The sequence below is a fragment of the Festucalex cinctus genome, chromosome 3 (assembly GCF_051991245.1).
Source record: "Festucalex cinctus isolate MCC-2025b chromosome 3, RoL_Fcin_1.0, whole genome shotgun sequence".
Taxonomy (NCBI): domain Eukaryota; kingdom Metazoa; phylum Chordata; class Actinopteri; order Syngnathiformes; family Syngnathidae; genus Festucalex; species Festucalex cinctus.
Window position 1 is genome coordinate 14,934,862 of NC_135413.1, and position 17,297 is coordinate 14,952,158.

Genomic DNA, 17,297 nt, shown 5'->3' on the forward strand with positions numbered 1-17,297 from the left:
CTCATACATGTTGTCAGACTAAATGGTAAAATTAGGAGAGCATGAAGGTTGACAGATTCCAATCATCCAAAGTGAGGTGTCAGAAAGGTGGATGTCTGATGTGTGAAAGCGAGTTCATGCCAGCAAAGTCAGACAGACAGAGGTTAGTGGGATTTGGCAGAGAGAATGAGGCCCTGTGTAAATGAGCCTTATTAACAGATTTCTAGAGAGATTCAAGGCTTGGCCCCCTGCTTGCAGCGCTCTTTGTTCAACAGGCACCATTAAAAGTCAACCATTACACACGCAGTGTGGAGAGGCCATGGGTTGTAAACTTTCTTGGGGGGGGGGTGATGGCTAATTGGCGAACAGATACATGTGGAATTGCAAACATTTGAAACTGCAGCAAAAAAACAAAAAACAAAAAACATTTGCACTCATTTAACTAATACCGTATTTTCCGCACTATAAGACGCACCTAAAAGCCTTCAATTTTTTCAAAAGCTGACCATGCGCCTTATAATCCAGTGTGCCTTATATATGGATCAATATTGAGCCGCAACAAGTCTCGCTGTCAAGACGCTATCGGTAACCCTGCACGATCGGTGACGCACATGCGCAGAAGATCCCGCCATCTTGGATCGCTAACTAATACTAATACTTTACCTCAGAGAAAATAATAAAACGGCTGTTTATTCAAGCTGGTTTGTAATCTATTAAGAAAGTTTGACTGACCTACCTGACTGTTTTGTTGACATTCCCTTTAGCGCAGCACCATCTAATGGATGCATAATGTAAACCCAGCCTCTACTGTAGCACCTTATATATGGAAAAGGTTTTAAAATATGTCATTCATTGAAGGTGCGCCTTATAATGCCTTATAGTGCGGAAAATACGGTACATTGTGACATAGGAGAAAAAGTATGCCCATATTGTGTGTTAGTTTCCTGACTCATGAAAAAAGTACATAAAGTACAGTCATGTTAAAAAAAAGACACTAAAACTGAAATATGTAATATATCAATATTCCATATCAGTGGCAGTCTACAGCACACATATAGTAGCTCAGACTGACATGAAATAGAGGTAGGAAGAGAGGCTGGCTTTAAATCCCATCTGTCGAATAAATGGCATGAAGCCATAAAGAAGCAAAAATGATAAGGTACAGGAAAAACTGCTAGATGAGAATGTGCTAGATATAAAATAGTGCTAAACATAAGACAAAGTTATCAGTTTCCTCCTTCATTTGTCTGATTGTATCTCCTGGTGAGCTGCTGCCCAAAACCTAATCTGGTTGCAATATCAAGAGGAGCACAAATCCAAGCCTGGTACAGCTTGCTGCATTCATGCTGGCAGCCAACATTGACAAATGGTCGCTCAGTGCACCCACTGACGAGGAATTGCACCAGCTGACACTATGAATCCCATTTGGATAAGGAAAGTGAGACATGATGTTCCTGGCCAAAGGTAGACCGGGATAAAGAAAATAGCACTCAGTGCAAAGCCCTCAGGACCACAAAGTGCATCACATCATGTTCTGCAATTTTATAGTTTGTTGAAATTTGAAGAGCTGAGGAACAAATTGTGTAAGTGTGATTCACTCTGTGACCGCACTGGGGCTGTTTTGTTAGATCACAGTTTCGACCGTTACCACTTAATATATGAAGATAATGAGAACTGGGAGGCGTGGCAAAAGGTGTGGTTAGAAAGAAGCACAGACGATACAGTATAAGGATGAGATGTCGTTTTTGAAAAAGGAGAGAATCACAAAGTACCATCCTTTGCAGCCTCATCAACTTCTGCTTGAATAATGTCATGTAACGTGGCCAACATATCACATGAAAAGATGAAGATGACGTCCCGCCATCCATAAGTGGAACATTTACAATAAGACACTTCATGGCAAAATAAGACTCTTTAATCTACCCCCCCCCCCCCCCCCCCCCAAGTATACAGTACTTGGATAGACAGATGGGAGACACACAAGCAGAATTAAAAATAAAAAAAAATTGAAAAAAACTTCACAGCCTTGTGTTCTCTGCTTTAGTCACACTTACATGTTGAGTAGCACCTCATGCTTTGCCACTTTATGCAGTGTTATTACATCCATAAAAACATGAGTGTGCTTGTCAAACAGCAGCAAGGCTTCTTCCATTTAACCTCCGGATGCCTAACGAGACTGCACTGGGAACAAAGCGTCAATACGCGCTTGACATTATGAGTTGCACATTGATTATTGTTAACTCATTAAGGAAATTATGGCTGCTACAACAATTCACAATATATGATATTGTCAATGTCCAATATCATTATCTAGCCAATGAGGTTGTGTTTTTAACTGAATGGGTTTGTCAATTGTGCACTTGACTATTTGCTTTGCTTTTTCTTTTTTATTTCATTCTTTTTTTTTTTTTTTACTTCCTGGCTGCAGTCTTTAAAGTCTCTTTTATGTACCGTATTTTCCGCACTATTATGCGCACCGCATTATAAGGCGCACCTTCAATGAATGACATATTTTAAAACTTTTTCCATATATAACTTATATAACTTATATATAGCGCCTGTAGCGCCTTATATAATATAAGGCGCTACAGTAGAGGCTGGGGTTACGTTAATGCATCCATTAGATGGTGCTGCGCTAAAGGGAATGTCAACAAAACAGTCAGATAGGTCAGTCAAACTTTATTAATAGATTACAAACCAGCTTTCTGACAACTCCATTCACTCCCAAAATGAATAAACAACTGTTTTATTATTTTCTCTGAGGTAAAGTATTAGTATTAGCTAGCGATCCAAGATGGCGGGATCTTCTGCGCATGCGCGTCACCGATCGTGGAGGGTCACCGATAGCGTCTTGACAGCGAGACCTGTTGCGGCTCCATATTGATCCACATATAAGGCGCACCGGATTATAAGGCGCATGGTCAGCTTTTAAAAAAATTGAAGGCTTTTAGGTGCGCCTTATAGTGCGGAAAATACGGTAAGTGCACTAGGTATTTAACCTTGCTCTGAAAGCTGAATTCTCACAGTATTTGAGTTCCCAAACTCACAAGAATTTATCTTGTACCAAGACCGCTGATTTCCACTGATCCGAACCAGCATTGGTTCGGACCAATCACAGAGCTACATTGTATTTGGGGGCGGGATATGCAACTGTGACAAAACCAGGAAGCGCCAACACCGTGGGACTGTGGGACACAAACTAACCTATCACGGACGAACGGGTGCTTCAATTAAATCTATTGTTGCAGAATTACTCACCGTTTCCTTGTTGAATGTTGAACAACGGCGCTTCGAGCATTTTTATCTGGTAAAAGATGTTCCTGAACCCCCCTTCTTGGCAGCATTTATATTGCAGGCGACCACAGTTTAAGTTGAGGTCTGTCATAAATAAAAAGGTCACTTGGCAAATTGCAGTTGGTTTCTTTTAAATGATTTGCTCAGATAGACCTGGCAGTCTCTAATGCAGGAATGGTCAACATAAATTATGGATTGGGGGGGGGGGGGCACAATTTCTTTATCAATGCTCCTGCCAAATAGGATCACACACTTCCGAAAAAGATGTATGAAAAAAAAAAAATACAAAATACGTGCATGTCTGTTTTTTCACACATCATCACAGAATCTTAAATACTGTAATATGTCATGAATGTACAAAGATCCTTCAACAACGGAGAGAGTGATTGAGCAATCAAAAAATATTCACATACTATTATCTCCCCCACCTCCACACACAAAGTGCACAGAGCTCTCGTGCAGAATTAATTCCCATTTAAGGATGGCACAAACTTGCTGAACAGAAAAACAACATTAATTCTGAGAACTCATTTTGTGCCTTCTTTTCACAAAAATTATTCACTCCAAATTTAAATATTATTCAGGTGATATTCAAAAATCGACAAATTATTAAGTTGTTGTCGTATCGTATAGTTAGCTGATGCAAGTGTAACTAGAATAGTCATTGGCTGCCATCTAGTAGAGGAAACATGTTTAGAATTCCACCCCATCAAAATTATTTTATAATTATTATTACTTTTATTCTGTATAAGCACGAGCCACAGGAGGCCAATGGGCACCAGTTGAGCTTCCTTTTGGTGCTTTTCCACACAGGGTTTCTCTGTGCCCCACCATGTCTTTCTTAATGTGGGGATGTTGGGGTGAGGGGACTTTTTTTGTAGTTTGGATGTTTTAATTGCTAAATACTTGCATTGTTATCTATGAAAAGTGCTACATGAATAAAGTTTTATTTGATCCTTGCTCTAGTGTCGCCTTCCTCTTGAAGCCCTCGGCATGCCTATGGCTTTGACATTCATCTTCACTGGATGAGTTCACCACTTGGCGACATTAATTAAGGCCCACACAATAGGTTATCAAAATGCTTTCTAAATCAAAATCTATACATGTTAATGGTCGTGTGTAAACGTCAACATCTGTGTATTCCTTGTTTGGTAATAACTGTGTAAGTGTGCATGTGTCTTGTACTGTATCAATTCCTCTGCATGCCTGTGTGACCTCTGTCAGGCTGTGACAGTTGGCATATGGCCCCACTCTACCTCCACCAGCCACAGACTACGCCTCTGACAGCGCCGGTTTGGTGGCCCCTCGGACCTCTGCCATATTGGCTGTGCACCAGGAAAACAAGTTAGTGTCAGTAATTAGGACAGATAGTGAGCAGAGAGAGCAGAGGAGGATCCGCTGTGCTCCAGTCTGACAGAGTAAATGAAAAAGAAAGGGAGATTTAAAGAGATTTGTTGACTGTTTCTTTACAAAGTCCTCAGAGTGAATGCTGAGGACTGTTGTCAACAAGCTCCAACAGCAATGAACTACTGTGAAATGTCTTTTATTGTGGCAACATACAGTATAAGCAGCACCCACAAAATTTATATAACAAAAAAATAAATAAAAACATTTACATAAAAACATTTAATGTGAACACTTCACTACATTCAACATGGAACTCACTGAACATTTCAAGAGCATTAAACGATTTAATAAGAAGGTAACAGTGGACAAGAAAGTGCTACTGCTGGGTTCGGGAATATACAATAAAAGCTGCTGTAAAAGTCGCGGCTTACAGTCTGAAATTTACAACAGTCAAAGGAACTATAAATATACACCGAACTGCCACGACATTATGTTCACTTACACAGTCTAATGAGAGCTTAATGATAGGTGTTGCCTTTCAAAAGACATCCGTAGAAAGATGGACAAAAAGTACATCATAGACAAACGCTGTTAATTTACAATACTGTCGAAGAAAATCAGCATTTTAAAAGGTAGAATATTTGGTACAGCTCTTGTAATCCATCTGATTAGAGTGTACATGTGGTCATAATGTGGTGGCCAGTATCAGACAAACCATAGGTCTCAAGCAAATGCCTCCGAGGGAATTACATCAGCATAGAAATGGCACTAAGGGCTTCAATGACTCAAAATTGCATGTGCACACTGTTGGCATTCGTGTTGCGTGTGATCTACTAAAGTTCACCTATTTTCTTAATAAGATGCAGAATAGCGGGAACTAAATTGAGTGTGTCATACAAAGGTCGCATGTACAGTTGGCAACGGGTGTTAAGGTGGTGGACAATACCAGATTTAAAAGAGCGCTTTAGAAAATCTGATTGTTGTGTAGTACGTCAAACAAAAGGAAAAAAATAAAGGAATTGAAAATTGTGGAAGAGACAAACAAACATATTACCAAGTTACAACAAATAATTCTGTCACCTCAATTGTTTGGGTAATAAAGGAATTGCAATGTTTTTATTTATTTGACTTGCCCCAAGTGCATGGAAATTGGATGTATTTACTGCTTAATAACACATTTAACACTGGGACAGAACGCCGCAAAACTGCTCTGGGGGAGGCCAGCACCGATTGTCACAGTTTGCTGAAATGACCCAGAGACAAAGAAATGCAGAGTTGAAAGCAGTAATGTCATTGATGACGCAGTACGGCAGGACTCCTTCCTTCTTGTGACTGGCTCTAATTCAGCCCCCCTTAGATCATTCAGATGTTTCAAAATTGCATTTCTGAATACATGCTATATCCGTATGTTTGATGAATTGCATTGTCTGTCAAATTCAGAATGCAGCAATATTGCCCCATTTGGCAGAGGCAATCTTGGCTGCACACAAAAATGCAGCACAATTGCAGTTAGAAGTCAAAAATGAAAGATCTCACAAAGTGTAGGATATTTGTGTAAAGGGATTGCAAAACACTATGAATTATATTGTCACCCTCTTCAAATAATTGCCCAAGTCATATTTTTTAGTTTTATTTTGCCTAAATCATCTCCTCATGGGGCAAATAGTTAAGTTTTTTGTGTTTCATGAAACATCTGAAAAAATAACTTTAAGAAGGTGTAATGTTATTTTTAATATGTCTTTGTGAATATATTGCCATAACAAGCTAGCCACCAAAATCAGTAAGTTGTTATAAAAAATGTACTGAATTCATTATGAATTTGAGTTATTTGTTCGAGCCTGCCGCTAAAAGATTAAGCTTGTTGCCTAAACTGGTTCCAGTCACATTGTCTGTTCCCAAACAAAGCAAATATTAGTTTATCATGTACCACAGACATGGATTTTGTTGACATTTTAATTCCCTCAGCTGGGACATTTTGAGGTAGCAATCATAATGATTAGTGTTTGGATTGAGAAAATTAATAGTGCTCATGCCACTTCATGCAATCGTGTTCCATTAAATCAAGTCGATGATTGACTGTCACAGCTAATAATGGAATTTAAATATATATTTGGACAATATTTGTGAAAACAGAATATTTTTTATATATTGTCAAATGTACAGTAGCTGTGATGCTGCTGCTAAATTAATGCATGTATAATGTAATATTAATGCAGAAGTAAAGGCCTTATATTTGGTTTGGGGAAAACAAACATTCATTTTATCATTTTCTTTCCTGCTTATCCTCACAAAGAATCCCACAAAATAATGTTCACAACGATAATTAAACATGGGGGAAAAAATAGATCAAGCTAATTCCTCTGTTTATATTTTTGCAATTAGTCAACATATTCAGAACTCTGATTTGCTCACCATTTTACCTTGTCCCATATTTGGCAAATTAAAACAACAAACAAGCTAAAATCCTAATTCCACCACATACATAAAAACTCGATCTTCAAATGTGTCTGAGGCAAATCCCTCTAAAAAATATGAACAATCTTCATATGAATACTTAAAAGACATAAATGTTTTGTCCCACATTTTATCGTCGTTTTGGTGCTAATAGGTACTAAAAATAAAGACACACTGCAGATGCACACTCAACAATTAGCTAATGCTGCATAATCTTATGAGCATGAACACTTTGAACAATAATATGGTCATCAAAGCTCTGCACTCTGTGATACGCACATCACACATGATTGAATTTAGCTGTCAAAATTGAGAAATCTGAAGATCGTACGTCATCACATTACAGACAGCGATATTATTGGATCCCGTCACAATATTCTGTTTTTCCTGCAAAGTGCATTGTACAAGAAAGCTGTAAATGTACAGTATATGGGGAGAGCAACATTCCCTTTAGAGACAGACTACTTATTTACTTATGAAGACTTTTTTTTTTTTTTTTTTTAATTATAGCACCCAACTAAAATTTTTGTAAAAACATTGCGGTGATTCAGTGGTGAGAGTGCAGAAGAAGGGTAACATTGCAAACAACACGTAATTGATTTAAGTAGGCTGAACAGGTTACAAATTTTCCCTTATCTACATGAAAAAAGGAAAAAAAGAGCTCCTTAGCCCTGGCTGCTATCCTCTAATGGGTTTTAAAGAAATATTCTGACGAAATAATTTAACAGGTATGTAGATAATTCCCTTCGAGACATGTTCATATTGGACAGTAAACTGTCTAACTAACATCAAGGAAAGAAAAGTATCACATTTTTAGTTAAACAATATTTCATCAAAGGAAAATGTGCCCTGAAATGATAATGATATGTTTTCTGGGTAAGGTTGATTACTAAAAATTGAATGTGTGTCCAGTATGAGTCACCAAGCTTGCGTGATGAGTCACACAAATAGAGACAGCAACTGGACCTGTGTCTAAAAGATAGGAAGGCCTCAGAACAAGTACTCAGGTCTAATTGAGGACACACACAAAAAAAAGAGAAAAGTAATTACCTCTGGTTTCCATGGCAATTTCTTATGGTGCTGAGCAAGAAACTTGCGGATGTGGGTGTGGCTTCTTCTGTTGGAAACTCCTGTAATTGGCTCGTCATCCTTGAAGAGAGAAGCAAATTCGACACATTTATTCCCCTAAAATTACAAGATCATTCACCCTAAAGAGACATCTTATGCAAGGAAAACTTGATTCCAAGTCAGCGGTTTAATCCTGCCATCGACTCACACATCCATCTATGCACAAAATCCATCCATCATCATGAATACTCTCAATAACAGAGATGAAGTACTATCATTAGCTCAAACCGCAGGCCTGTCTCATTGATGGGAGTGCTAGAAGCTTAAACTGTCCATTATGCTCAGCTGAGGACAGCACACACTTACACTCATTCTGAGGGCTATTCCCCTTGTTAAAGCCTCGATGGAACTCTCTTCAACACTCATTCTCACTCCAGAGGTATTTTTTACGCTGCACAATTTTTAACTAAAAACGAGCACAAATTACAGTAGTCTGACTTAATCTCTCCAATCCACCACTTTTGGGTGGTCTGATGTCAAAATGAGACATGGAGGAATTGGGATTTAATTTAAAGTATCTCATCTATGCATTGTATGATTTTGATTCAACTGTCATTGGATAAAAACAGGATTAAAGTATGGTGACACAGATCATCAAACACTTTGCCACTCCAGAGGCAATAACAGATCATCTTGCTCTGGCACCTTTAAAAACACATTTATAAAGTGCATTGACTTAACACAAAAGCATGGACAACACAAATTGTGACACAAACACACAAACAAACATATGACAGCAACTGTCATATTAGCTATCATATACGGTAGGGGTGTTAAAAAAAATCGATTCGGCGATATATCGCGATACTACATCGCGCGATTCTCGAATCGATTCAATAATCGGCAGAATCGATTTTTTTTTTTTTTTTTTTTGGATTCACACCTTGAGCATGGAAGAATGTTATATGAACGGCACATTAAGCCTTAATATTTTTATTTTAATGCTGTTCAAATGTGAAACAGATTGCAAACTGTTTGTGTACAGTGGCTCACGGTTATAAGCCTCAAGTTTTAGATAAATATATTCATACAAATCTTACAGTGTACATGTACAAATTTACTGATAGTATTTTCTAAATTTGAATGGAAAAAAATCGCAACAATCGACTTATAAATTTGTATCGGGATTAATCGGTATCGAATCGTGACCATTCGTATCGGGATTAATCGGTATCGAATCGAATCGTGACCTGTGAATCGTGATACGAATCGAATCGTCAGGTACTAGGCAATTCACACCCCTAATATACGGTATAACCTAAAACCAGTTGAGGAACCCTGACAATGACAGAACAAACCAACATGACCTGTCTTGGCCAAGAGAGAACATGTAGGCTTGGAAAAAAAAAAAAAAAAGGGCAAGAAGAAGACGTTCCATAAACGCTAATCTCTAAAAGTAAGTTTAAGGACTGCAGGCATATCTGATTCCAATCAGATTCCTCCTCAAATCTGATTATTAGGGCTGACTGTCTACTCTACACTCTTTATGGCAAGTGTCTAAATCAGATCTTGCACTGTTCAGACTGGGCCACATTATTGACCCATCTGACAGGTTGCTGTAGCAACGATGTGGAACGGAGGCGTCACACAGCATGTGTAATGGTTGACATAATATTATTTTGACATGTTTTTTATTTTTTTTTTACCCTTCCGCACTACCGCAGTCAGGCAGGTGGAAGCAATGTGATAATGACAGAGCTTAAGCCTGCTTTATAATACTGCGTTTTCTCCGGCGTAAAGTAGTGCCGCACATTACGTGATTGATGCCGCAGTGAGCGCCGTAGCTTGCGGCCCCTCTGCTACGAGTGCTGTGTGCAAGTCACAAATTCTAGTATGCCGTAGATCGTTTGGCGTAGCATCGCTCATAATTGGTACATTTGGTCACATGCTAGCTGTGCTGACGTACTCAGCTTTCCCGGGATAGTTTCCGTTCAGGCAAGTGTGTTTGTAAGCAAAAACAAAAACAAACTAAGCACCTTGTGTGTTGGCACGATTACGGTCGACAATAACCGTTGCAAATTGGCATTCAAGAATTGTTAGTAGCTCGTCGCTTGGCCTGATCACTTTTCAAACATTACAATAAGCATTTGGAGATGCAAGTTCGAAGCATTATAAAGACACACAAATGACAGCCATCTCTTTTTGTCCCCCTACACCCCCCCGCTTAATTTGTTCCGTGTTCCAGAAACAAAAAATTACTTACATAATTGACCATCAAATGTAGAGGAATCTCGCCTCTGTGGCATCCTAGCCAATGCCAGCCGTAGCAACACCCCCGACTTAGAGTGATGAATTTAAAAAAAAACTCGATGTTGATTTGGTTCTAGCAGAGATGATTTTTGAGGGAATTAGTTATTAAAAGCATCTAGTGTGGCACATTACTGAAAGTCCGAGCAGTATCTTCTAAATAACCATCCATGCATCCATCCATCCATCCATCCATCCATCCATCCATCCATCCATCCATCCATTTTCTTAACCGCTTACTCCTCATAAGGATCGCGGTGGTGCTGGAGCCTATCCCAGCTGGCTTCAGGCAATACATCCTGTACATCCTGAACTGGTTACCAGCCAATTACAATCTTCTAAATAACTTGACAAGAAAATTTGAACTTCCACATAATTATTCAAACCAACTTGTCTTAGCATATCCTCCTGTTAACTGTGCCCAATGCTGATAATGCCAAAACATGAAACAATCACTACTTTTGGTGTTTAGCGCCTCTTCACTAATAGCAATACTGAGGTGATGAATTTCTGCAATTTTTACAGTGACTTTTGCAACTTTACCCACAGTGTGATTTTTTTCTTTTTCTTACTTCTAATGTACCTTCATGGCTTTTCTGAAAGCGTGTGAGGTATACAGTCCACAAGCATTTCACAAATTACTCTCGCACATGCATTATGTGTGAAAGAATAAAAGATGCACATGGACAAGAAAGGGTCGGTGAAGTCATGAGGACCTATTAGATGCCCGTAATGTCGGGGGTTGTACTTATTTTTAAGGGGACTTCTGTTGAAACCGGGAGGGTTGGCATCTTTACCATCCATGTTGTAAAACTGACACTTTTCTACAAGGACATAAACATGATAGATTCCCACATCGCCACAAGTTGGCACTAAAGTTGTTGCAGTGCCTGCCTCAGCACCACTGTAGAGGATTTTTAGCAGAAAAGAGCTTCATAATGAGACCTCATCATGCACACTTAACTCACAGAATGCTTAGTGCCTCATATTTCTGAAGCACAACCACACACTGATTAATTTCCCCTTGATGTTTACTTGCTGATGGCAACGAGCCATTCACATTTGTTATGTACAGTATGTGAGCTTACCTTTATATGAGAGCTTTGGCAGTATAATATGACAGTAGGCTATGTTCTGACTTTTAAGTGTCTACAACCTTAACCATATAAGCCTGAATTTGGCCTTGGTAAAGACTTGATTTTGTCTTGGTTATCGTATGTTTACTTTTGCTGTAACTTTGAGGTTAAAGTGGGAGGTTGCGAGAATGACAGTTTACATTTTTGTGTAGGTTAGCTATGCATGACCAATTTAAAATTCAAACAATGGTGGACCACAGTGCTGTTGTTCATTTGTGCATACAAGACTACTTCAGTTTGTTGAAATCTAAACTCACAAAGACAATGATCTTGATTATTTCAACATGTTTCGTAGCAAAGTGTTTGTTTTGCTAACATCACTAACAGTGGTGGCTCTAGAAAGCTTTACCTGGGTTGGTGAAGGGTCAGCAGGAGGTTCAGTTTTGCGAGTGAGGGGGGAGGAGGTTATAACCCCCCCATTTATTTAAAAAAATGAATTTAGCATTGATAGCTTCATTGCCAACAATAGGGGTGGCAACTGGGGTGACAAGACCTTTGTTGCCACCCTGTAAAACCGCCTCTGATCACTGACTAATTCAGTCTTTACAGTTTTGCTAGACTCTTTTTGACAATGAAAGAAAAAAAAAACTTTTTCCCAAGTACTTCTTTATCAATTCCATTGTGATCATCCACCCTGCTGACAAGGATCTCCTCCCCAAAGACCGCAATGTCTCCCCAAATGTGCTGTTCAACAAGCGCACTGAAAGCCTGAATATGCTATGAGGCATATTAAAGTTAACATGGTCATGTGAAGGGCACGACGGACCAATGGGGAGCAAAAAGTTCTCAGGAATGAGGAGATAAAAGTCTGCTGTTCTGATGGTAGAACCAGGGGAACAGTACTGAGTGGTGAAGCATCCTCCACTTACCAGAGATTTTTTAATGCGCACCTCCCCTGTGACAAGTTTGAGAGGTTTTCAGCAGCCCGCAACTGAGGGTATTTGGAGAGAAGGTGCCAGTTTTTGCAAAATGTTTTTTTTTTTTTTAGCAGAAGTGATTTGACAGCTGTCAGATGCTGAGTCTTTGATTACTTTTTTAACTTCCAATGGAGCGAGATGAAGGAGGGCAGAGAAGGTAATGAAGAACTGTGACAACAGGCTTCCCTCCTGTCAGCTACCAGAATAGCTAAAAGAGCCTGATGTGTCGTTAACACTCACATTCTGACCTTTATCGCAAAGACACATGCAGAAAACGTCGTCAAGACAATTTTCTCGCTCGATACTTGGGAAATTAAAATAGAGGAAAAATGTTGAAATAGCCACATAATAATAATAATAATAATAATAATAATAATAATAATAATAATAATAATAATAATAATAATAATAATAATAATAATAAGAAGAAGAAGAAGAAGAAGAATCTAAAGATTAAATAGTCTGAATTTAATCAGATGAACGTGTGGATTTTTTGTTTGTTTGTTTTTAAATAAAGATTTTTTATATTTGAAACGTCCACTCTACAGAATCACAATAGCGATTTGTATCTGTTCATCATCCTCCATAAACCACGAAGTAATCAAAGTAAACAAACTAATGAATAGTGGTGCAAACCAACTGCATTATGATGTTCCATTCTTGAGCCCCCCCCCCCCCTCCCCCCCCTTTTGTTAAATGTTCAGCTTTGCAAAGATCTGATACAACAATGTTATTATAAAATTGCCAAATGAATAAAAATAATATTGACCTGAGGCTGCACATCGAGATTTGAATATACTAAATACTATCAAGATGATAAGGGAAAAAAACATGTTAAATATGATGAGTTATTGTAAAAGTTGCTGTGACATTGGTGTACCCGAAGTAAACCAGGATGCATGTGAGACGACAATTGAGCTGACAGCTAATCAGCTTTCATTATCAGGCCTACCAGACTAGCAGATCATTTATGATTATCCTGGAAATGTAATGTTCTTGTACATTCGTTTTACAAAAATGCTTGCTCAGCTCAATCGACCCAAAGTGTGCTTATCGATGGAACTAAAAAGCCTCAGTTTAAGTTGTTGACCTAAGGTGGCACCACATTTTTGCCTCCTTAACTGCGTATCGACTCGATGTTGTCAAGCTCTTGTCATCACTTATCGCAAACTACAAGACTTCAAGATTCTTTCAGCCCTAAATTAGAAGCAGACCTAATTTTTGCTGGCACTGAACCCAAAACGGTATCATCATGTTGCTGTGGTAAATAAAGCTGATGTTAAGGAGCATGTTAAACTGCCTCATGTATTAAAAATTGCATAACTGCAAAACAGGGGAAAACAAATCACGGTAGTGAAAGCAACTGTTTATCAAATCTTTATAATGCTATCAACCAAATGACTTGCACTTGGAAAAATATTCATGGTTTAAAACAAATTGAATGTGGAACATTCAAGCTCACGAGACATCGTGATACCAGTAGTTAAACTGAGTGGTTGTGTTTATTTCCATGCATATGTCCAAATGAGTGCATGATTCATGTGCAGGCTGACATGACACTGGGAGTTAGCTTTTACATTCTTGCATGTTCACACAATACACATGTGACCTTGCTGATCGGAGTAAAAAGAAAGAGCCAGCATGTCCTAGAATTTCAATGAGTCTAATGAATCTCCCTTATTAAACACAAACAAGCACAGGTCTGGAGGGAGGGGGGAGTCCATGTGCTAGACAGAGGGAAAGGGATGAAGTAGAACACAGATCTGGGGCACTTCACATAAATGGCTTCACCACCCTCCCACCAGCATCACCCATGCACATTGACTTCAATGCTTCCATGTCCACACAAAAACAGCAACAAACAAAATGGAGTTGAACCTCTTAAGGTTGAACATCAATAATGTTTTTAAATAACACAAGAATGTCAAATTAGCCACTCTTAGTGTAACAACAATAAAACGTCCTACATTTATTGGTTTGTAACCGCTGGAGTCATATTGCAATGTAAAGTTCTTATACATGATTACACAACTATTTAGCGCCATTTGGCAACCCGCATTCTGCCTTTGGAATAAGTGTTGCAAAAAAGCCTAACAAACTTGCAAAGAAACGCTAGTTAAACCTTTAATGCTGCGGTCTTGTGTTGCTTCATGTACAACAAGTGGTTCCACACACTAACTGGTGGAATTCAGAGTTATTCAGCCTCAGAGATGTTCAACTTTAGAGGTTCAGCTGCAAAAACATGGGCTGTCTTTTTGCTTTCAAACTTGATAGGCACATTATTGGACATGTCAGTGGAAAAATCACTGTTGAAACGGGGCAGCCTCTAATGCATCAACGTCATGAAAAGAGTCACAGAAACTGACAACAGAAAATGAAGCAATAGACTGCGGTAGACAAGAGAGAAAGAATGAGCAAAATGAAAGTTGGCGATGAAGAGAACAACTTGGACATACAGCGCTAAGAACACGGAACAATTGGAGACTGTTAAAATCTTAACACCCACTGCTTTTTTTCTTGTGTAAAAAGGCTGCTCGGTTAGTTTTGTTTGGACAAAACAGTGAACACAGAAAAGTGATGCTCATGCTCATGAGCACTGATTTGCACTCATAACATCCCTCCACTATTGACACATAAACTAATTGGAATGTTTCCGACCTCGGCTTCTCAACTGACAAGTGCGCTCATATTTTATAAGAACACACAAATAGTCTCTCTCTAATGCGGTAGAATGTACCACAGTAAAGACAGGCAATGCAAAAACAACAACAATAAAAGGGGAAAACACAATTATATTTGAATTTGTACACTATAGAAAAACTGCATTGCTATCTCAATGTCTGATGCACATTCCAATTTCTCACATCACTCATTTGCAAGCCCACTTTTTGCTAGGCTGATTTCAGACATTACAGTCCCACAGACCACTGCAAATGCTGTCATGTGCCAGTCATGTCCAATAGGCTGCATGAATAATAAATGCTAGACACTCACGAAAATGCTGCCAAAAAATGTGATATTGAATATCGAAGAAAAGCCTTTTATATTATGTTATAGACCAATGATTACTCTATAATAACTATGAAAAAAAAAGCCTCCATTTTGTAGTGGTTCACCCACTTTACCTCTGTGTAGGCACAGCATGGGGTCAGTTCCCACCCATGGAGTGAATGCAAAGGTGAGTGTTTCTCTGATTGACTGGCAATCAGTACAGGATTGTTTTTTAGTCTTCCTTATGGGCAAAAAAATAGTCGATAACTGTAGTTACCCCTTGCATATACAAGCAGAATGTGACTGAATGGAGATGTCTGTTAAGACACCGTGCACTAGTCACAACTGCAAAACATCATTGCACATGGAAGACAAAAACAGAGGTTTAAACGGAGCAGGCGCCAACACGACCCCACTCACGTCAGATAGCCATTAAGACATCACGGAGATTCCTGCCAAACCTGGCTCAGCACTACAAACGACTCAGAGGTCAAATAAGACCATCAGAGCCATGATCTTGCAGTCGGCCGTTTTCGTCTGAAAACACATCCAAATTCCAATTTTCTTTACGCAAAGCGTGTCAAAAAAAAAATCAGTTACAACTATTCAGTTGAACTCTTGCAGAATTCGGAGCCAAGAGAAAATCAGTGCTCCTATTTTTGCTCACCACCTGCATTATTCATACAAGACATTACATGGCGGTCACTGAGACAACAGCCGAGTGGCTGAGTGAGGAAGAGCGGTAAATGAAAAATGGAACATAAATAAGAGAAGACTGCAGCAGTCGATAATGGGAGTGATAGAGTCTGCGGCTTCAATTCATTGTTTGGAAGATTAATGGCCATTGCCAAGATGAGGAGAAGGAGGAGAGGAAGAATAAGAATGGGATTCATTTATTTTATTTTTTTTTTAAACACACTTTTACAAGAGAAAAGAAAACGACAATGCTAGTACAAGATTACTATGACAACCAAACTCCATCAAGAGTAGAATTGAACATTGATTTGGACTTTTTTTGTTGGGACACACTGCATAGATCACCTCATAACCCCGGATTACAAAAAAAATTAAAAATAAAAAGGAAAAACATATTTTAACCTTGCTTTGACATATAAATGCCCAACTCGGCTTCCCTAATAAAAAGAACTTTAGGAATTGGCACTTAAATTTGTTTTCCTTCTTTTATTTGGCCCTACTTTTGTTGTATATACTAAATATTTATGCACTTTAAAGACACTTTACACAAATAATTTCCTTAAGCTTTTCATTAAGCTTTATTGTGATAAACTCTCACTGACTGGAAAGCAGCTCTTAAATGCAAAGTGGGGGAAAAAAAAAACATTCTCTGCAGGTGTATACAACAAAATGGATATTTAAGAGGATGCTGTTTCAGTGCTGCAAGCAAAATGCATTAAAGAACACTCTTGTTTTAAGCTCATCTGTAAGAGAGAGAACCGCAGAAGATTGTAATCTTTTGATGAAGTAATTAAAATTATCAAGGATGTATTTCAGTACAGCCTCACAAACATACTCAAGGAGAGATAGGATGAAACTGCTTTTAATCATAACGTAAGGAGAGTGTACAAGCTGGATTAGCAGGAGAGGAGACATAGTTGAAAGGGATACATGAATATAACAGTGGAGTCAGGATAAGAACGTGCATGACTCAGTTTGCTGGACGAGTGATTTTGAAAACAAAGAGGAATAACCAGCAGCCACTTGCCATCTGTGTGAGGCTTACGCTTTCAATCCAGGCTGATGACTTGTGATGAAGTGTGACAGGGGGCAGCAAGGAAACACAACA

At 38.7% G+C, this 17,297-nt stretch overlaps 1 protein-coding gene across 1 annotated transcript in view; it reads right to left on the bottom strand.

Moving 5' to 3' along the window:
* The window catches only part of b4galnt4a (beta-1,4-N-acetyl-galactosaminyl transferase 4a), a 164,737-nt gene that overhangs the window by 67,602 nt on the left and 79,838 nt on the right, over positions 1–17,297 (bottom strand). Inside the window, exon 3 of the mRNA XM_077515998.1 lies at positions 8,125–8,223. Within this exon, the coding sequence (XP_077372124.1) occupies positions 8,125–8,223 (99 nt within the window). The remainder of the gene's footprint in view (positions 1–8,124; positions 8,224–17,297) is intronic.